Source organism: Pelecanus crispus, chromosome 1 (genome assembly GCF_030463565.1).
Source record: "Pelecanus crispus isolate bPelCri1 chromosome 1, bPelCri1.pri, whole genome shotgun sequence".
Classification (NCBI taxonomy): Eukaryota; Metazoa; Chordata; class Aves; order Pelecaniformes; family Pelecanidae; genus Pelecanus; species Pelecanus crispus.
In genome coordinates, this window is record NC_134643.1 from 126691561 (window position 1) to 126714148 (window position 22588).

Below are 22588 nucleotides of genomic sequence, written 5' to 3' on the forward strand. Positions count from 1 at the left end.
CTTCCTCCCATTGCAAACAGATACAAAAAGCAACGCACAGACCAATTCTTTCATGCGATAAGTGTGCAATAGCTAGAATTACATATTTGTCCCCCAAGGACTTGACACAGGCTGTGTGCCATTTTGCATAGTGACAGCTGCAGAATAGGTGTTTCATAGCAGCTCTGTTGCACACAGCCAGATGCTTCTTTGTTCAGAGCAGTACAAACATGCGCTTGGGATTATTACTTTGTATTTTAAGGACTGAGCACTCAGCACCTGGGAGGATATTCTAGCATGTTTTGTCTTGCTACTGCTGAGACTTTTCTCACAGGGCACGATGGGATGGAAGCAGAAGTCAGCTGAAAGCAACTGGATGGAACTCATGGATTTGAATCTTGACTGCTCTCCCATCACCCTCTGATTGATCTTTCTGGCAAGGCAGTACCCCTTCAAGCTGTTGTCAACAGCATAAAAGAAACAGTGTTCAACCCCATGATACTGACAGTTGTTAACAAGGAAAGGCTCGGGGGGGATTGATGAGGCCTTGCTGCTATGCGGCTTTTGTTTTAGCAGTCAGCTGTTCTGCCCAGCAGTCTTGGCAGCTGCAGCTGAAGCTGTGCCAACAGAAGGAGAAGGACAGAAGGGTTTATCCGTAAGCAGCTATTTAGTCCTATCCATTCAGATTGACTTCCCACACTAGGAAACAGAACCGAACCAAGAACGCTGCAAAAATTGTGCCAAACTGCAGGCAGCGCTTCCCTGACAGCAGCACAGACTCGGCACAAACAGCAGCCCCACGACGTGAAAGCTCACTGTGTTTTCGGAGGTACTGAGGTCATTGCTACCTGGAAGCTTGCCACATCCCCGCTGCCACCCATCAGTCTCTAGTCAGTTTGGTACGTGCTGCCTGACAGTGGCTCCAGCTGTTGTGGAGGCATGCACCCTTGCTAAGAAGGCAGGGTAGGGCAAATCACAAGCGTGGCGATGCTCGTGCTGTTTGCATGCTTACTTCTCAAGTTCAACAGGATCCATATGCCAACTCTGCCCCTAACACCAGGAGATAAACAGAGAGCATGTCAAGAGTGCTGTACAGACTGACTAGTCTTCATAGGCTCCTGTGCACTAGTTTAAGGTGTTCTGAAAATGCTTGTGGGGCTAGGATCACTTCTGAATCTCATTTTTGTTAATGAAGGAAGATTTCCTTCCACATCTACAGGAATACAAATAGAGATCGCTTTTTCCATTCCTTCCCAACTTCCAAAACAGTTTTTATCCAGGTGGTTTTGTAAATACCTGCTAAGGTCCTCGTAGCTCTACGAGTTAGGCTAGAAAAGAGATCTAGAAAACTGTAAGCAGCAGGTTTTAAAATAAGCATTCTGTGTATGCATATACAGTTATGGCGTCACACATGGTTTGTATGAGCAGATGTTTGATTGATAACCAGATACTACAGGAATGGGTGTGATGGAGAGAGATCAGGAATGCAGAGCACCCCTCCAAGCCTTCCTTGCGGTCCATTCTGCATGACCCACCTGGACAGCACCACCACCACCAGAAGAATTATCTGTTACAGCAGACTTGTCTGCTAAGACACCTGAGCATGGGAAGGTCATTTTGGAGGGAGGAAAGAAATGGATGGGGAAAGAAGAAAATGGGTGCCAAACTATGTTTTGCTTCAGTTTTTACAATGAATGTACCATTGTAAAGCTACATTTTCTTGAAAAAATAAGACAAAAATAACTTACTGTGTACGTAATTAATTCTGGTTGGCATAGTAGTCCTCTTAAGTTTATAAAAGGGAATGGGTAAGAAAGAGGAAGTCAGAAAGGTAAAAACCAAAAACACGCAAGAATAGAAAAAAAAGACAGTGCTAACTTTAAGACATTAATACCACACACAAGGCTTTTTAAAGCAGAGGGGGGTTTGTTTTGTTTTGTTTGGGGTTTTTGGAGGTTCTTTGTTGTTGTATTTGGTTTTGTGTGCTTTTTTTTAAAAAAAAAGGGAAAGTGTTTGACAAACAGAAACCTTGAACTATTCAAAGCTAAATGAAGGCAGGGGGATGGAAATGTGGAAAAGTTTTCCTATCTCACTCTGTGAAATGCTACTCAGCTATGACAAAGCAGAGATACAAGACTTCTATAAACAGATCTGTGTATAAAGAAAGGGCTTCAAGAGTGTTTTTTTTAAATATTTTTTCAAGATGAGACAACTCTCAAATATGAAATACTTTGCACTTTTTAGCAGTTCTATACTACACCGTGTAAGCAGGATCTTTAGAAGCCTGATCTCTGCAACACACTGCACAGGGAAAAACAAAACTAGACAACAGTTCACATACAAACTTCCATTTGCTTGTTTTAGAGTAACATGTTAGAGTCCAGAGGTTTTGCAAAATCTCATACAGCTTCCTAAACTTTTCCAGGCTCCAAACGATCCCTTCACAATTAACCCTCTACCCTCAGCCCAAACACACCCAAAATTTTCCAGTGCCTGACCATCTATGTCAAATTGACTGTTGCTGTACCATCCTGATCTATCAGGTGGAGCAATACACCTGCAAGAAGGCCAGAAAGCCTCGATGGTCTAAGGGAGAGCCTTGGCAAAGAGGTGCAGTGTATGCCTTATGTAGGGGGGGATTACAAAAATCTAGTAATACACTGAGCTTTTGCAGTAAGCCATTTTACAGTATCTCTGGGTAAGGAAAGAATACAAAATAACAAAGCGAAAGAGGGATGGATATGGGTGAGAAACACAACGATTTTTGCAACTTCAATGCGTAGCCCATGAGACTGGTGTGCCACCTGTTCAGGACATAGTCCACTGCACTGGCTCTTGTGTTAGACTTCCTAACAGCCCCTGTCTTTACCACTTAGCCACAAACCACTGCTGCAGCCTCAGAGGTTAATGGATGTATAAGGGAAACACAAAGAATCCTAAGACATTTTCAAACTGCAGCTATCCAGGTGTGTAACTACATAAGCAAAATGATCTGACCCTTTATTTACTTATTAAATTACCCTTTATTCCATTTTCTTTATTATTCTTTCTAATATGAAATTCCAATTTCATATTAATGAAATCCGTGAAAAGGGAGAAACTGTTCATAAGGCAGTTAAGAGTGAGTGTAATTCTGGTGTAGCTGTGGTGCTTCCTCAACACACACCTTAGTGAGGGCAGGGGAGTCTTGTGCTCAGAGATGTGAAGGAGGAGAAGCAGCATCAGAAAGCAACCGTGGAACCCTGCCATTTTCACGTTAGTAACGGGGCTGCTAATATAGCACAAGTCCTTGTTTACAAGAACACGCTTTTCATCAAGGAATTGACAATGTGGCTAGCTATTTCTCTCCCAGGTAACTAAGCTGGGCTTTGTGAGCTGCCCTTCAACTTCTAAGGGTGAGCCCTTCTGTTTCCTGATGGAGGGGAGTGTAAGAGAGCCTGCCATGTCTTGCAGAGCCAGAGGACCGCACTCTGTATGGTTGCTGGTAAGACAGCTTCAAGCAACACCATGATCACAAGGAGTTTAAGGACAAAAATCATTAAGAAATGATGAACTACGACAGTGTTGCATGACTGCCAATTACGTAGAGAAAGCAGTCATTCACTAAAGTGGAGGTAAGGATCACATACCTTTAGATTTTTTCATGCTCCCAGTTTCTGAAACACTTAATGAGCTCCCAGATATTTCTTCACAGGTCTGGTCTAAGAGCGTGTTGGTGTCCCACTGTTGGCTGCCGTTCTCCAAACCCCAAGCCTTATGAGCACTTTGCTGTGGGTCAGTATCAGGTACTATTTCTGAAGCACCTAATGATAGCTTTTCATCAGAGGTGGCTTTTTCAACTGCTTCCTCCACAGTGGGTGTATCTACTTCTTTGCAGGAGCTGTCCATGGCTGCAGCATAGTCCATCATCAGTGCAGCTTCACTGTCCTGAGATAAAGAGGTCTGCCGAGTGAAAATAAGAGACGACACTGACACAAGCTGCTCTGCTGGAAAAAAACAAGCCTCCCTCCAAAAGTTCTTTTCTCTTTACACTTTTACTTGTATTGCTCAGGGCTATCAGAAAGCCACTGTGAGGCTTCCTTAGCTCCACTAAAGGAGAGGAGCATATAGCCAAGTTTTAATAATGTTGTTAACGCCAAATGACTGGAAAAAAATATTTAAGTATATGCCTCCCACCTACCCCCAGCCCCACTGCTAATAACGGGACTCTTTCCTACACGTGCTGCTGTAATGAAGTATCAGCATGCATAGACAATAATCTTTTGGTCTTTTTAGGAAAATAAACATCAAAGTGTTTCATCTTGTAGAAGGACTTCTTGGCATCTGTATCAGCTAAATACAAATCCACGCAGTCCCAGTGCCCCCATTTCCCAAGCAGATACATCCATCGCTGTGGCAGCTGATGCTCATTCCCCCCCGCCTCAGCACCGCACAGTGATCATGAGGGGACCCATGCACACTGACTTGGCTTTCACTCAGAGCTCTTTAGGGGTCCTGTGCATAACAGGAAGACTTGACAACAAACGTCCATACAGCAGCCTGCAGGGAAAGGACTACAGGCAGACACCAAGCATCAGGTGGGAGACTGAGGCTGTGGATGAAGAAAGTCTGGAGGAATGCTATATACCATGTGAGAAACAGTATTCTGTTTGCCCTCCCTCTGGAACAGAGCCCAGAGGACTAGGACATTTTTCAGAGGGTTTTGTATTAACAACTTTGAAAAAACAGAAAAATCTTTCCTACTTTTTCTGTGCATCTTCCCTCCATGGGTGAAAGACATAGAAGGACTTCTTATCCTCTGTTCTCACCTAAATTGGTTTTCCCAAATCCCTAATCATCCCACTCCCATCCAAGCATACAATGTGTTTTCAGTCAGGCTGTCAAATCTAACAACCAAACCTCAAACACCCTCCCCAACAAACCCATCCGGATTTGGCCTAACCTGAAACAGTTATTGAAACAAACTGGCACACAGACCGCTGAATAGGAGACAGCAGAACACATGTTAAGTTAATGTCACACTCAGTGGAGCAAAGACTTTACAGTACTAAGCATTACATACAGGTGTTGTTTTCTGCTCTACCTTGGACACCCCTGATATGATAATGGTGCTTTTCTTTCTAGGAGACTTCAGCTTCTGCTTTGCAGACTCACTTAACTGCCGGATGGCTGCTTCTGCAACAGGATCGGTGCCATTCAGTACCAGCAGTTCTGAAAAGAAAGCATTATTTCAGAGGGAAGGAAGAAAACCAGGAAAAAACAGCAAAGAGAGGCAGAGTTTGTTCTTTACTTAAATTCAAAGAAGTTATCAGAGAAGGTATAAATACCAGGCATACCAAAACATCTTCCAATTCACCACCCAGCTATTGGGTCTTGTCTTTCCCTTCCGTTACCCATTCTTTTGAGAAAAGGTACCTAAGTTGCACTTACAAACCCTTCTCCGGAACACACAGGAAGTTTTGGAAGGCTAGACAAAACATCCCATTATTTCAATGCATTGCTACACTGTGGCAGAAGTGTAGAAGCGGTGGGTAGAGCATCAGGTATCACAGTCATGAAGAGCCATAGTTCTAACGTGGTACAAAGCTGGCATGTGCTACTACTTCTTCAGGTAGCTATTTTGCTCTTTTTCCAGACATCCTTGCTCAAGATTTCCAGATTTGCTATGGCACTTTGACAGAATGGGGAAGGCAAAGTGGCAGTCACTCTGCTCTTTATCAGCTGCCTCCAAAGCCTGTAAAGCACACCTCCTTTTCTCCTCCAAACGTTGCACAGGAGCACCAAACCTTCTTTATAAAATGCTCTTTAGTGACAAACACAAGTTTATTTTTAAGCATGGCCATTTCTGGCATCTAGTATGCAAGTGGTCCCTTCCAACCCAAAGCATTCTATGATTCGATGAAGTTCATCAAGCTTAGGAACAAACAAGGCTAAGAAAGTTAACAAGACAAAATTCCTCATATTTAATTGTCTGAGTTGAGCTTTTCTGTTAAAGAGTTTTAACAACAAGAGAATACAGGCAGGAATAGCACCAGTATTAATTAAACTGAGCAGTGTCTTTTGTTACCGTGACATTAATGCAATAAAAGACAAGGCCTGAATAATTACGCTGCACCAAATGTCTCGGACACTTTTGGAACTTAAGAGTATGTGTGCACACTTACTATAAATCTCTACTTTTCCGTCTCCCTAGCCACTGCAAAGCCCCCAGGAACAGCTGAGAGCATCCAGGACAGCATCAGTGGCACTTGCTAATTCTTACTGTTGTCATCACTTAGAACTACGGCAGGGCCATCGCATCTTTTCCATAGTGCTTGTTGCTATTGTGGCATGATGTTTGTAATAACTACTACCTAAGTTACTGTCATACCAAATGCTCCATTGTATTTCTTTCCGTTGGCTTAAACTTCCGTTCTAATGAGTATTTTTTCCCGCTGTATTGTATAAACTTTTCACAGAAATTCCCCTGCACTTCCATAAAAACACTGTCCATATCAATGTCCTTCTCTAAGTTGTCTTCAGATGAGCTTTCCAGTAAGTGCTTTATATCTTTAATATCATAAACAGTTATGAGAGTCAACTCAGCAGCCTAGCACTATCTTAACATTTCCCAAATTGGCTTAGTAATACCGTGCTGCTCCATGGTATCAGAGTACTTCTTAGTCTAGACGTAGGGAAAGATTCAAGTGCTACTGCAGCTATTCACGGTCATTGGTTCATGCTCTTCCCCAGATTTCTGTCTTTTGGCCAATACATTCCTCTCTCTCAGCAAGCCTTCTGACTGTTCCAGGAACAGTCTAGATCATCTCCAGATTGTCCCATCTCCACTCAAATCTGTACAAAGAAAACTGGACTCCACATCATGTGCCATTTGCAGCTGGACTGGGACACATCTTTCATTACTGTTGCTTACAGAGCTAGAGAAAGATCAAATGGCGACCACAGGAAGGACTGAAAAATATGCTGAAGATTCAGAGTTGCAACTCAAAAAGATAAAATGCCCCAGAGTCAAAATCAGGTTTAATACAAGCAAAGTGAATGTATGATTAAAGTTATTATCAATGCCACCTGACACTCCAAAGGCACTTCAGCTGTATGCCAGGTGACTTAGGAAGGTGGACAAACAGGCACAGCAAGACTGTGTATTTGCATTAGCACAAAAAAGCCCAGTGGCAGGGCTAGGAAGAGAATTCAGTCTTCCTTATATCAGTCCAGCCTTGTGCATTCTGTTCAGACAGGGGTATAAGAGAAAAGGCAGCCTGGCTTTTCTGCAGTCACCTCCCCTCTCCAAACCATAGCTCATTGTTATTTACTGAAAATTAGTGATTTAAACCACCAATTAAAACCAGACTTCTACTGCAAGACTGCTATATCCCTAACCACAGTACTTGCCAACATAAACATCTCAGTGCCTGTTGAAAGGCTGTAGCCATATGGGTTTGCTGTTATTTTAACAGGATTACATTAATCCCATGTGCAGCAGAGAGAGACATATTCTCATTAGCAGCTTTGAACATTTCTATTACCTGTATCTGATGACGATAAAGTTTTGCTGACTGGAGCACCATGAGAATGGATAGCTTGAATAGAGAAATCCTTTTCAATCACCTTTACTTTAACTGGAGTTTTCACAGGAGAATCTGAGAAGCAAGTTTTTTGGTTATTTAAACTATTCAAGACATTTATTATGAAAACAGTAAGAATTTATTATACCAATGTAAAGCTTGTTCAAATCGTAAGTGTTTGAGAAACTTGTTTAACGCAAATTCTCAACACATGCTCTAAGGTAACCTGACCCCAAAAGACCTGTGAAGCGTAGGAATTTATTGTTTTTAACCATTTTACTCAAATATGCTAGACAACACCCACTTAAGTAAAAGTGTAAAAAGTAAAAGATCTGCTTTAACAAATTAAAAGAATGCGGCTCTTTGTGAGACTTCACACAAAGGCTGTCTAGAGGTTTTACTTTCACACTTATCCCAAGAAGAATCGGAGAATCTCCTACTGAAAAACGTGCTGAAAAAACCAACTTTGTCACAAGATTACACCAATCCTCATTACAGATTATAATACAGATCAAGGTTAGAAGGCACAGGATGGTCTGTCATCAGCAAACACTGTTAAGAGTCTGATACTTCTGTCATGTGGAAAACCATCCACCAAAACCAAGCTTTTCTGCATTATCGCTCTACTATGAAGTTTTACAGTGTGTATTAAAAGAAGCATTAACCACTCCTCTTGTAAGAACAAGGTTTCATGAAAATTAAAAACCTGATTCTGAAGAATACAAACAATGTATAAAACACATCGGAGAAGTCTGGACAACAGCACCTTTCCTTACACCCTGCCCCCTCAACTTCTCCTGGTTGCCACAGATAATCCTAAGAGTGAACACAGGAAGACGTGGACTTCCTCACCTGTGCTCAGTGGAGACGATCTCCCTTCTAGACGAGGTTTGGTTTTCACAGCAGTTACAGTAGTGACCACAGTCCCACAGGGCATCACAGTGCGATCTTTTTCTATCTTAGTGGCTGGCACTGGAGAAGAGACTTGCCAAGTCTTTAATTCATTGGGTTCTATAAAAGAGAACTAGGAAGACAAAAAAATTTCACCTCGGAAGCACAGTCAAGTAACAAGGACACCACCATTTCAAGGTAGTACTCCTTTAACATTTTTACCAACGTTCAAGAGCCAAAGAGCTAATTCTTTTGATAGCTACAAATACCGTGAGAAGTGCTACCATGCAATCTGAATGCACTACTCTAACTTGGCCACAAATGGCACTGCACTGCGAGCCACAGTCCAAAGCATGAGATGAGCACTGGCAAGTACTTCCTGAAGTAAAAGATCCACTGTAAAAACATCCAAATGCAGTAGTACCTCTGCGCTAATGGATCCCAGCCCGGGCCCCGACTCTGAGCTGCTCTCACTGGCCCTGCTGTTCAGTGCAAAGCTTTGCTGCCCAGAAGGTTGTTTCCTGAACAAGTCTAGAGGTACAGTCACCTTTGCGGATGAAGGACCTAGAAGAAATAAAAACAACAAAATCAGTGCACATCTGAGCTGTCAGTATGTTTAAGGGTGAGAAGACAGGAAAGGAGGAGGAAGAACAGAGACAGCTAATTGCAAGACCTGGTTCTACACCATGGGGCAGAAACATGGCAGTTTTCAGAGCTTTCATTCCATTTTATGACTATTCCTCAGCGAGGCCTAATACTGTGCAACAGGAAAGAATGGAGACATGAAACATTACTTACTTGCCACTGTTTCTGGCCATTATTTTTCCCTGTATATGCAGAATGTTTAGGGGAAAAGAAAACATCTAGAAATATTACTATTAGTTTCTTGAACAATCAATCTCCATAACCAGCTACCCACATCTTTCATTTCAGAGAACGCTCTGGATTCCTGGTAAACTGGTACATCACTGAGAATATTTTTTCTTAATTTGAACTTTAGTCCAAGTTCAGCACTTCTCTTGTTCCTCCCCTTACTTTATTAGCTACACTAGACTGGAGCAAACTATCAGCAAAATTATGGCATGATTTCAGAGATTAAATCCTAGTTTTCTACAAAATTCAAACACAAATAGAGATCTACATTACATTCATATTAGTCAGGTCTCTCCTCATTAATATGATTCTACTTTGAGTTTTCTATTCAAATTTTGGGGAGAAGAACAGTTAAGATGGGGGGAGGAGGAAGACAATTGTCAGTGCAATCAATTGGGACCTTCTTCTTCAGGAAACCATGCTGGTAGTTACACTCTCAGCAGGATGTGGAACATCACTGGTATCGTTTGAAAGACCCATTACTAAAGATGCTTAGGCAAGACTAAACTTTACGCAAGAAACAATATACATTTATTGACTGTATATAGATCCCATTTTTTTGTTAAAAATAAAAAAAATAGCATCCATATCAGAGAAATTTTTTAAAGCATTTGCCTACATTTGACTTCCTAATCCCTCCAACAATCGCAGATCATATGCAAGGTATTGCACAACTTTGTATATCTAGATTATTAAAGATAAAAATAAATACCGTAACCCAAACTCCAAAACCAAACACAGTCCATTTGGCTATATTACTTATTAACCGTGGCTTAGATAAAATATTATTACCTAATAAATTATCGGCCAAGCCTTCATCCACTATCATAAGACACCATGAGTAAAAGCACATTTTTTTAAATGACTGGGTATGAAGAGCTTTGGCCAATGCTTAATAACTTTTTCCTGAACTAAGCTGAATATAACTGATAGTACTAAAACACAGAGAATCTGAGTGTCAAGAAGTAATGTTTCTTTTTTGTTTGTTTTACTCCTGAAACCTGACATAAGAGGGAAAAAGCAAATGGATCCAAGAGGTGAAATACAGTTACTATTTCTAGATACAGTAAAACTCGGTATCAGCAAAATAACATGCAGCATATATGAGAAGAATTTATGATGTTGCGTCATCACTTCAATAAAGCCCAAGTCATGAAGTACCTGAGGCAAGTTTACAAAGCTCATGCCAATACCTCAACACGCTCTCTGGTCTCAGCACCCACCTACCCCTTACCCCCACGAGAAAGGTAATACTTCTCCAAATAAACTAAATGCAATAGTTCAGTGGAAGGGTTTTCTTGCCCCTGAAGGCTAACTGCAAACTGCAACAACAGAATCAAGTACTAAAAATGCTTCTGCCCCCATGTTTTATATTTAATCTAATATAATCAGAATTAGTCTGTTTTATACCTGGTAATTGCTAAGGCAGCCTCTGGGGCTTGAAAAGGAAGGATTTAGGATTAACACCCCTGCAGCCACAGAAAGACCTGGAAAGCTTAACTTGAAACCAAAATTGCTCACGGTGGATCTGTTAAAAGTTTAAAAGGCTGAAAAATTAGGATATCAGCACGTGGAAGACTCAGTATGTTGACAGGCTAGAAAGAAACTCAAGGTTTCTCTGTAACCTTAATTCAGAGGAGGACAGAGACACATGAACAGTGTATTCTCTTTTCTGTCCATGGTTACTGATGGAAGTAATGGTGTACATAGACAGCACTTAACCCAGGTCAACCAGTGTTGCTCAAGAACTCTGCAATTATCCATGGATTTCAACTCTGGGACCTACATTTGAGGACAGGCTTACAGAGCTTAAAAACACAAACTTAAGTTATAAATTTTCCCCAAGCTGCCCGTTTCATACAAGTTTGGATGGCTGTTTTCAGCTGATCTCCCTTCCCACAGCCATTCTGCTGCCTAGAGCCATGCTTGAGGCAAACCAAATTTCACTGCCAGGACAAGTCAGCAGGAGGCATTGATGCTTTAATGCAGGTTCAGAAATCAGACAGTTTCTTGTTTGGCTATACAGCCAGGTAGAACTAAAAGTGGATTTATGTCAACATTTAGCAATGCTCACAAGCTGATCATGCAAAATAATTCAGTTTTAATACTTACTATCCAACTTTCCATCTTCTACTATTTGCAGTTGCAATGCTTTTGATTTGGCACTTAGTTCACTGTGAAGTAAATGAAACTATGTTAGGTCTTCGCCAGCGAGCAGATTTTCCTTCCCACTTAGGTTTTCCTCCCCCATTCTGGTTGCCAACGCCCCAACTTTTCTTGGCCCACGCTAAGCCAGGCAGTACAACTTGCTACCTGAGGCAGGCAGCACTACACAGCAGCGCTGCTGGGTACGCTGTGCGCGCAGCGTCTTTTTGACCTCAGGTAAGACTGGCTAAAAGGATCATAGTCAGGAAAACTTGGCTTGCTTCTCTCCAGCACTGTTGCAGAAGTTTGACTGCCTAAAATTTCAGAGGCTTTTCTTCTCCCCAGTAGCTGACAAACACTGCCCTTCAAACTGATGTTGGTCCCTAATACAACTTCCACACTGCAGCACTAAGAAGCTGTTTTTTTCCTGGCAGGATCAAATTTATAAGTCAAGATGCTGGAACGGGTCCAATCAACAACCCGTTCAAAGCTGTGGGGTATCCCGTCAAAGCAGGAAAGTGTCCTACAAAAGCAGGACAGATGCAAGTAAATAAAAGTGGTTACAGTCTTATGTGAGAAGAGTCAGTACTACCTTTCCAAAATACGACTCAAGGATGTTGCAAGATAACAAGAACTAGTTTCTGCGTGACAGAACCAATGTGAACCATTAGCAGAATTACTGGCATGTGTGGTACTTCATAAGATGGACTACACAATAGATACAAAACCTTTCCTCTAATTGAGACAGTGAAGCAAACTGGGTACCTACTGAGGAACCTTCCAGTAAAACTTTATTTTATAACCTCAGTAGGTGTTCTGCCAAAAACCTTAAGGGCACATACGTATATATTTTATTTTTATGTCTCCATTTCAGGACTGTGTGATCTTGGTTGCAGGCATCCCACCTCCCTTAGATGCTGTGGGACATCATTTATGCAGCAGGTTTTAAGCTTTTCCCTGCCACTCCAATCCCTTCCTGCACCTCCAAAACTTGAAAGGAAGCACCTTGATGGTACCATTGCTGCTCTTCACATGAAGCTAAAGCAGAGCCTGACATGGTCGTCAGCACACTGGTCTTCAGACTGGTGGACATTTTCATTTTTGAAAAGAGAAAAGGGGCGGGGACATGTGAACTTGAAAGAAGGTATGCAGCCAAATCCTGATCGCTCATCTGTGAAAGTCCCCAAGCTTACCTCATGCACTTCTGAAAAGCAGCCAACGCCATGGAAAACCCAGCATTACCCTTAGCGTCAAGGCCAAATTCCAGTCAACTTAATCACATCCTGCCTGCCCTCTCTCTGCACTTTCAGTTGGAAAGGGTATTATTCTGACAAATTTCCTGCCCGAAATCGCTGGGAACATGTCTGCTCTGCAACAGTGAGCATGGATGCTGTTCCACCAACAGATGGCTGAAGTGATTCACAGACCCAGCGGCTGAAGCACTTTGAGATATTCTAGAACAGAAAGCTGCTACAGAAGTGCATTTTTCCCCCCCTCTTACTGTGGAGAAGAAATTGCATCACATTAATCCTTAAGTCTTGATAGCAACACAGAACATTGTCATAGAATGTTGCCTGATCTGTGGCTTTCCACAAAAACTGTAGGTCCTCATAACTAAAATCAGACTTTAAAGGTCATTGGACTGTGTGTGTCTGAAGGAAGAGAGCTTCCTATCTGGTTTTCCACTTGACAGCAGGATGAGCAGCAGTTGCACACACCTCCATCAGACCACATAAAAAGGTGAGGCCTTTCAGTGTTGTTTTACAACACCAATTTTTCTTTGCCAACTATAGTGACTTCTAATCACCTCCAGCCCCTAAACACTCTCAGAAGGGTCTGGTGTTCTCCAAGTCCTGTACAACTTGGATGACCAATCTTGGCGCCTTCCTTCAAATCAAGCAGCCCCCGTCCCTCTTCCCCCCAGCTCTCCTCTTTCTGCAGTGCACGCTCCCGTTAACACTCACAGGCGCAGTCCAGCGGACTGCAATGAGGAGGCAGAAAAAGACCTGTGCATTGCACGTGCACTCCCCCTTCAAGTTGAGGAGGAGCACGCAGAAGTGCACATCACTCCTCGAGGAAAAGAGCACTCAGCACGGACAGGCACAGGTCTGAATATAAGCTCTGTTCCTTGTAAGCTAAGGCTCTGCTTTGCAAGAGAAGGAACAAATACAGTGGATGCCAGGCTGTGACTAGACAGTGAAGAAAAACATCACACAATAAATATATATTTTTATATATATATAGAGAGAAATGGAACGGAAATGGGAGAGGAAAGCTACAGAAAGAACCAGGGAGACCCCACTGCACATGAAGTGCCTCTCACATTAATAATCTGGTAGAAAAAAAAGAAAGCAGTATCTGCAGTATGTTGCATGGCAGCATCTCTACCCCATTCCCCTGGGAAGCTGCTTCTGCTTGCCTGTGCATGTGTTTAAAGCCACTAGAAAAACATCCCTCCGGCCCACCCCACCATCAGCAACTCCTTTTACACTCCCTTTTTAATCATAGCCACCATTCTTTTAGATGGTCAATTTTTTTGCACATTTGATGTGCATTTCTCACTCAGGGGAGGCAAGGGAGTGACATCAGATTTCCTCAAATGCAGTTTTCAAGGTAAAGTGACTTCAAAACCTTGCTAACACTTTTTTTGGCACCGTATGAAAGAACAGGGTGATTTATTATTCCTGTTACTGCTGTCATTTAGTAGAATCAGGTATCTACCAGGGAAGATCTAGATACCTATTTGATCTCATATCCATGCAGAGTCTAATTACATATCCTAAATTTCGGAGGCCACCTGACCAGACACATTTCAAAATGCCATTCTTCCCCCAAGTAAAGTAAAAAGTAAGTAAAAAAAGATGCTTTACTATAAAAGTATTCTCAGTAGGTAAGTTACTTACAAGATAAACTCTTCCTTCCAAAAGGGATTTGCAGCATTTTTGGCTACAGAGCTGGAAAACTTCTGCATAGGGTCATTCAACTGAAGTATACACGCAAGGTTTGTGCTGCCTGTAAGAGGAAGAAAAATCAATATCCAGATATTAATATTCCATCCCCACGAGACACACTCAAAAGAAAGCGAAGAACCCCCTTCCTTACACACTGCGCTTTTGAATAGACTATTAGAAACATTTCCCCACCCACATGCAGAATAAATTTCTTCCCTTCCCTCAGTTTTTACACCATCTACATTAATGGCAATGGTCAAGACTGGGTCTTCATTGTCCTATGCACAGTTCTACACAGTGTGAAACATGATGACCTGATTTAAATTCAGGCATGAAGCAAAAAAGTGCAGGCATAAAAAGATCAGAAAGGATGGCGAGACAGAATGAACAGCAAGGAGGTGGCAGTGTGGGTATCAGGGGAGGAGGGAGTAAAGTTGCTTTCAGCTGCTTTAAGAAAACCAGTAGTGTTCAAAGTTCCTACTGGCCACAGTCTCAGTGGTTTCTTTGGACATCAAAGGAAGCTGCTCCTGCTAGCAAGTGGATGATGACAGTAGTGTTAATTAACCATGGCTTTGTGGACTGCGGTTTTTAACAAGTTCATGCCATTTTAGAGTACTGGCGCAGAATTATCTCTACCTTGATCTTGGAATTTGATAGCATGGCAAATTGGCATATTAGAGTAGTTATACTGCTGCTCCAAGGGGAAATAGTTTGCACAATGTGTTACTCAAAACAATTTCTTTTGTACGGCTTTCACAGCATCAGAAATCATTTCAGTTCCAGGGTTCTAAAATGTCAAGGAAAGCAGCAAAAAGCTCAGTATTGACTGTGTGCAAAGCAAACAAAAGATATGCTGCCTCCAGTTCTCCAGAAGAATCTCGGTCTATATTTACTATCACCAACTCTCAGTTGTCCTCTGGTGGTGCACCGGGGCTGTGGATGAGCCCTATCTCAGGCACAGAAGCAGCTTGGGCCTGGCAAGGTTATTAGAGGAGACAAAGCACTATGTACACGCAGCTTATTTGGGACCCAAGCTAACCCTGGAGTAAGTAGTTTAGCTGCTTTCACAGCACGCTGAGCCTGAGTTAATGAACCTAGGGTGGTTTTCTGTTAACCCAGCCATATGTCTCTGCAGCCTGCTCTTGCTACCAGCACAGCTCAGCAGCCCAGGGCAGAAACGCCTGCATACCTCTGTCTGAAATTACACCGCAGCCACTGACTGACTGATACTGAACAGGGTATTTCAACATTTCTGCCCCGCACACCCTGCTGTACACAACTAACAATTTTTTCCTTAACATCAGAAATAAATCACTTTTGCCCTAGATGATACACTGTGGACCATATAGTACTAAACCTAGGATAATCTTTGTTTACATACACAAACTAAGGAGATAAAAATGGGCACGGCCCATAAGCAGAGGCCAGTTCTGCTACTGGTTACTCACCAGTTGAACTAACATTATCTACAGGGAAGATACAAGCTCCTGTTGTGACAGGACAAGGAGTAATGGTTTTAAACTAAAGGAGGATAGATTCAGACTGGATATAAGGAAGAAATGTTTTACAGTGAGGGTGGTGAGGCACTGGAACAGGTTGCCCAGAGAGGTGGTAGAGGCCCCATCCCGGGAAATATTCAAGGTCAGGTTGGACGGGGCTCTGAGCAACCTGAGATGTCCCTGCTCACTGCAGGCGGGTTGGGCTAGATGACCTCTAAAGGTCCCTTCCAACCCAAAGCATTCTACGATTCTATAAACTCTGTTAGCACTCATGGTTTACATGGTGACAATGATCAAGACAGACAAACCGCCCCTCCCCAACCCTCTATCTATGCAGGTCAGCTTGCAATAACTGCATACTCTGTTGAGTCTCAGAGTTGCAACAGGATAATTAATTATTGCTGCAAGACAAGGCCAGGAAAAGGGAAGGGAACAATAATTAAAAGGCAGCAAGCTGCGTCCAGAAGCTAGCATCTTCCCAGCTGTGCAGTACTTCCACTGGATTTCGAGTGCACCAGCTAAACCCCACTAAGCAGCTTTATTTCTCATACTCAGTCCCAAAGCATTTACACTCCCAGAGCTGCTAGGGAACCAGCAAAATTCCCTCCATCTCCTTTTAGGAGAGCAAATGGTGATTTTGCCTCTCAATATCTGGGTTCCCAAAGTAGAGCACATTAATTGTCCCCCCTTCCTCTCACTTTCAGGGAGGGGGCAGAGAGGCTTCCCATAAGATGAATCCTCTGTTGCATGCACTGTATGCACATAAAGGCATCTCATCTCATGAGTTTCAAAGGCAGCCAAAATGATCTGCTCTTTTGGAAAGCTTAGTTTGCACTACAAAATTGTAGAGTAATAACAAATTCTGAATGAGGTTTTCCTGCAATCTACAGTTTCCAGCACAGTTTTATTTATATAGGACATTTCACTGCAAAGAGTTCCAGAAATGCTATAAAAATAATTTGTTTTTAAAAAACAGTCTGCAGAAAGTTACAGGGGAATCACTTCCAACCAGGATGAGCAAAGCAGCATTATGCAAGAGTCTGGGGCAGAAACCTATTTACATCTAACTGAAAAAAAGGAGTATAGCAAGTAGGATATATTTATCCAAAACTAGTGCTCTGCCCAATTTAGCAGCCACAAGCTCCCATCAAAAAGACTGTTACGGAATTGTTAGTGACCATAAATAACAGAGCCTCAAATTTGTGTTTCCGCTGACAAAATCTGAAATATGCTCGCCCATGCCTCAATCGGTGATGCAGGCGTGCTTGCACTTGAATTGAAAGTCTCAATACTTGCTAGACAGGCTTGGTGCTTCTTTCCAAAACCAACAGTGCAACTTCACTAGGCAGTGACCTCCTTTTTGGCTTCATTCTCCACTTGCAAGAGGTACTCCCTCCCCTGCCCACAGAGGTACTTCATTAGAGGGAAAAAGTCCCCGACAACAAAACACCACCTTTGAGGAGAGTTTACACAGAGGAGTTTTAGATAAATCAGCAAATTGCTCAAAAGTAAAGAAAAGTAGCTGTAAACATAAGGTAATACTGAACCAAACCAACGTCACTGCTAGCAGTTAATGCAGAGCTGGATTTGGGCCCCTCACCTTGGGTACACCCAAAGTGATCACTTTTAGAAATTAAAACTAAAATCCAGAAAATAATAAACTAACTTTATAAATATGCTCACTTCAATTTGTTTTCAACAATGATGGATTTGTTTACAAGAAGATCAAGATGTTTAAATACTTAAATAAACCAAAACATACACAGTTTTGTACAAGCACGACTAAGTCTGTTTCTCAGAGTACAGCAATTTCTTACATCTTCTTTTAAGAGAAGGTTGTAACCCAGAACTTCCAAATTATTCCAGCTGAAAGGAAAAAAACCAACCCTGCTTGAAAACGAGCAGCATCACAGGGGCTACATTACCTGCAGCACTGTGATCAGTTAGATTTACCATGATGTTCTTTACCAACAATTTGAGTTCATGAGCCCTTGGAGGTTTAGGCGGACTAGTGCCCTGAGGGAGAAGGCTTATGTTCTGTACATTCTGTGAAAAGCAAGCAGAACAAGAGGGATCACGCATATGCAAATACAAAATACCTTTAAATTCTGTCACATCAATACAGAGAAGCAGATGTGTGATGGGGCATAACATCACTAGATAGCCACATGGGATTTACGATCACAAAACCTTCACTGCCAAAGGCTATGCTGTTTTAAAGAACGAGTTCCAGTTGTTTCTGATCACCGAACGGTGTCAAACTTACTCATTTTGAGTCATGAATATATATAATAAAAAAAACTAAGCAGAAGGACACTTCTCAAAAGATTTAGGTAGGAATTAGACTTACCTGAGCCTCCTTTATATCTGTAGGCCTTGTACTCAACACTACAGATGGAGAAACTGAGCTAAAGAGGTTCTTCAAAACATCTCTGAGCGTTTCAGGTATTGCACATGTCCCCGCTGTCTGTCCCTAAGAGGAAACAAACAATCACGCTTCTCAAAACTCAGAAGAAAGAAGTTAAGGCAAAAAAAAAAAAAAAATTGGTATATCTAAACCACCAAAGCTATGGAACATTAACTTTGTCAGAGACAGACATGGTTTCTGCTGCCAACAATAAAATGTAACAAGAGATCATGCAAATAATTACTTACATTTCTATATTATGCACTAAAGGAAAACTAGAAATATACACTGAAAAGGTCACATGCTGTTTTGAGAGTTAGGAAGGCACAGCTGTTAGCCACAAACCCAGAAGTTTCATTTACAGTTTATATCTTATGATGGTGTTTTAAAGCTTTTGTACTGCTTTGCACCCCACTGAGAAAGCGGATCAGGTCATCAGATAAGCAGATCAGCACTGTTCCACTGATTTAATGGGAGTTATGCCAGCTTGCAACAGCTGAGAAGCAGCTAATCCTGTGCTGCACTGGAAAAAAATATTATAGCATCTCTTGGAGGTCTTCAACCTTGCTGAAAAAGTGCACTGTACGGACAGATAGTCGTGCTGCTCTGGGGGGCTGATTTGTACGTTTGTCCATTCACAAACCTCATGGCAATCTGCCTTTAGCACCACTATCTCTGAGGGATCAGTACAGACCACAGATTTTGCTTACACACGTAGCTTCACACGATTAACTGTAAGGTGTATGAAGATGGTGAACCGCCCCTGCCCTCCCTGTGCTCCTGGAGAACTCTGCTTCCCACGTCATGCTCCTCAGGGAGTCTCTTCTGCTCAGTTACCTACAGGGAGTGGATTTTTACATTAAGCTATCACAGACAGGGCAGTCTGATACCCAACTGCTGAAGGTAGTACAGGAGAAATCTCAGTGGGGTTTCTTTTCTAAAGGAAAGACTGAAGTAGGAGACAAAGATCTGACCCAAACAACAGAGGACTCATCCGTCTTTTCTCACCTGATACCACACCTGAGAGACTTTACTATTACAGAACAAGACTTTAAAAGAAAGGGAACTGATTTACAGATGCAGATACAGAATAGCTGGAGAATGCAATAATCACGCAAAGCAGAAAAAAGGTACCCTTCTGCATACTGCTGTCTGCTGGGAGCACGCCTACAACCGGCGTGCCACGGCCAACAAACAAGGCCCTGCGGCAAAGGCAAGGCACACCGATGACAAGGACACCCAGTTTGCACCAGCAGGGAGATCAAGTCGGGGACTGAAGGCCTAATCCTGGCAGATTGCTTTGGCAACACGGCGGCAGCGCACCACCCGCTTTCAGCTCTGCCTGAGCCACGCCGGTGCAGCCACGCAGCACAACGAAGCGGCGAGGCAGAAGCAGCTCAAGCCTCAAACAACCGCATCTCTGCGAATGCGGCAGAGCACAGGCTTTGCTCTGCCACCCTGGGCACCCCGCACCGCGCTCCTCCCGTTACAGGCAGCTCTCGGCACGAGAGGCAACCTGCCATTTCAGAAGCCTCCGTCCTTTCTCAGGTGTAGGAGAATGATCGCGCAATGACTTCTGCGCCCCTAAAGGTACGCCTGCAGCTGGCACAATGAGTCAAACAGATTTGGAGTAACAGCCCTATCCCAATTACCCAAGTGTTACAGAAACATTTAGGGTGTTTCATAAAAATCCCAGGAATGTTGCGTACAGAAATCCTGTTTCACTGTCTTCTTACCTAACCACCCTTTGATGACAGGTCGCTACGGTTCAAAATACACAACAGCGTTGACCAGTCCCATAGAAACTCTGCTTTATTCACACCGTGCTCCCTCAAACAACCACCAAGGAAAGAGGCAGCGGCACATTTCCGCAACTTGCAGATACTACTCTTTTACTTTAAAAAATACGAAAGTAACATAGGCTGTCTAAAGCCTCAGTTTCATTAACTTCATTAACGTTATTTAAATAAGCAGACAAATTGTGGCTAGTTTTCACTGTTTTGGAGGTAATTTCCCTCTCCTGCCCTTACCTAAACACTGTTTGAAGAACAACACTGTCAAATTGTAAAATCCCAGCCACCTCTTGCTTTGCCATCAACCTAATCTGACATTTGTTATTTAACAGTAACAACAGCAACAATAGTCATTGGACTTCTACTTGTAGGCATTTTCTGATGTTCCCATAGTTATTTGGAAAGCAGTTTGGTTGAAGAGCCTCCTGTCAGCCCAATCTGATTTTTAGCCATCCTTATTTGGAAAGCAACGCTCCACCATGACACCCTCTACCAGGCAAGCCATAATGGTTTAATTGCCAACCAAAAAGGCTTAAGACAACACATTTTACTTTGGGGTTGACAAGGGCTAGGGGCATATAGCCATCTACCGTGGCCAGCTTGGGGCACAGCAGCACATGAAGCCACAGTAGCACAACCGCATGCAAACCCAAGCCCTGCCAGTCAGCCAGGTTGCCAAACACAACTCAGCTTCACCCAGCTATTATCAACAGAAAATAGGTTATTATATCTACCTTGTTTGATGACAAAACCACTGTGTAGATAATCACAAGCAATTAAAGGTATTTACTTGTACATACTTCACACTACATACTTTTACTTGTACATACTTGTACATCCATCTGAAAGAGGAAAATACGAGACACAAAAGCTGACATTTAAGTTTAGGAGCTGAAGCAATTTCCGAGGTGTAGGCTGCTCACAGGTTTTAGCTCTTTGTTTATTGCCTCCCCTGTTCCCTAAGTGCTAACAGAAACTTCAAAGTGAAAATAAAGTCCTTAGCTATTAAGAATTTAACAGGCTCATTTTAAAAACGTGGGCAAAGCACAGCAAGTTACAACTCCTTTGCAACCCTGGACTCGGGCGTCTCTCAAAAAGCAGGTTGTGAAGTCCAGTGGCTGTACCAGAGTCATCTGCATTTGCCAGTAAGTGCTTAATGACTGTTCAATATGTGGATAATGGGCACGCCACCCCAACACGTGAAGGTCATTTACACTGCTACGCATGCACAGTAAAATCTATGTTAAAACAGACTTCAAAAGACTTGTCTGTCTTTAGTTATGAGTTTCACATTTTTGTGTACAAAAACTGTGGTAATAAATTATTACGATTCTAGGTCACTCAGCATAGGTCTTCAGAAGCAGCTCTACTATACAATAAACCTATTTTTTAACTAGGCCCTCAGCCAGAAAACCAACTTCATAACACACAAGCAAGTGTTCACCCACTGCTGTAAGAAAGGCTTAAGTCTTGCATGTTTGTGCCAAAATAAAACATAATTGTGAAGGGTCAAAGGCAGAAGAGAGTCTCAGTCATGAAGAAACTCTTTCAGGGGATGTCCCAATAAACCCCCCCACAATGAATCAGTGTTTATATACTAAGACAAGGTGCAATTCTAAAAGCATTAAGATATTTTTAGATCACCCATTGTTTCCTTAAACAATTGTATTTTTTCAGAGCTGTTTCTGAACTATTGTTGCCAGATTTCAAAATTGATTTAAAGTAAAGAAGGGGCAACTTTGTAATTACTTTGATGGGAATATCATTACAATTGGGGTTTTTTTGTTATTTTAGAAGTGCTCTGAGAGAAGGTATTTAGGAACAGACATTTTTCACACCTTTGAATTTGGATGAAAAATGTTTGCCAAGTCATTTGTCTGTCAAGTACAGACTTGATTTATCTTTACTGCTTCAGTAATCTTGAGGAATGTTCCTAGATTTCAGAGATGTAGGGTTTTGATGGATGAGCCATGGCAGATGTCACCGAAGCAGTTCAAGACAGCACTGCTGACAGGTAAGTGCTCCACGCTTCTACCAAAGGCAGCCAGCAGAAAGGGACCGGCATTTTTGCTTCAGCTCTTCCAGCCTCACCTGATACCTTAGCTCTAGACACTTCTACTGCTAACCTAAAGCATTACACTGGGTTTTGCACCACAGGGATGGAGACCCATCTTCTCTACCATTATAAAAAATAAAACTTACTGACTGACCTCCTGCAGTGTTGGCTGGATTTCAAAGTTGGTTTCATTGGTGTTAATGAGGAACCACTCAACTTTGACATCTTCTCCTTTGTCTTTCACATAGAGCTGAAGCTGTGGATAGGAAAGCAGTTATTGGAGAGTGTTATGGTGTCCTGTAAAGAAATTGTAGGTTGAGCTTCACACTAAGGCTCACCAAAGGAAGAATGATACCAGCTTCTGAGTAAGTAAATTCAAAGTGAAAGTCTAAGAAGGCAGAAGTTACTTAAGCTTTGAGAGTGCATGCC

At 42.4% G+C, this 22588-nt stretch overlaps 1 protein-coding gene across 4 annotated transcripts in view; it reads right to left on the reverse strand.

Annotated features, from left to right (window-relative positions):
• Positions 1-22588, reverse strand: part of C2CD2 (C2 calcium dependent domain containing 2) — a 433467-nt gene that overhangs the window by 397746 nt on the left and 13133 nt on the right. For all 4 annotated transcript variants that reach the window (XR_012830840.1, XR_012830843.1, XM_075705344.1 and 1 more), the window contains exons 4-13: positions 22314-22415; positions 18254-18376; positions 17829-17949; positions 14357-14465; positions 11421-11482; positions 8860-8999; positions 8397-8568; positions 7506-7619; positions 5063-5190; positions 3609-3921 (exon numbers count right to left, since the gene is read on the reverse strand). Coding sequence is in view for 2 of the 4 variants with exons in the window: in XM_075705344.1 (XP_075561459.1) it covers positions 3609-3921; positions 5063-5190; positions 7506-7619; positions 8397-8568; positions 8860-8999; positions 11421-11482; positions 14357-14465; positions 17829-17949; positions 18254-18376; positions 22314-22415 (1384 nt within the window). In the remaining 2 variants the exon portion in view is untranslated. The remainder of the gene's footprint in view (positions 1-3608; positions 3922-5062; positions 5191-7505; positions 7620-8396; positions 8569-8859; positions 9000-11420; positions 11483-14356; positions 14466-17828; positions 17950-18253; positions 18377-22313; positions 22416-22588) is intronic.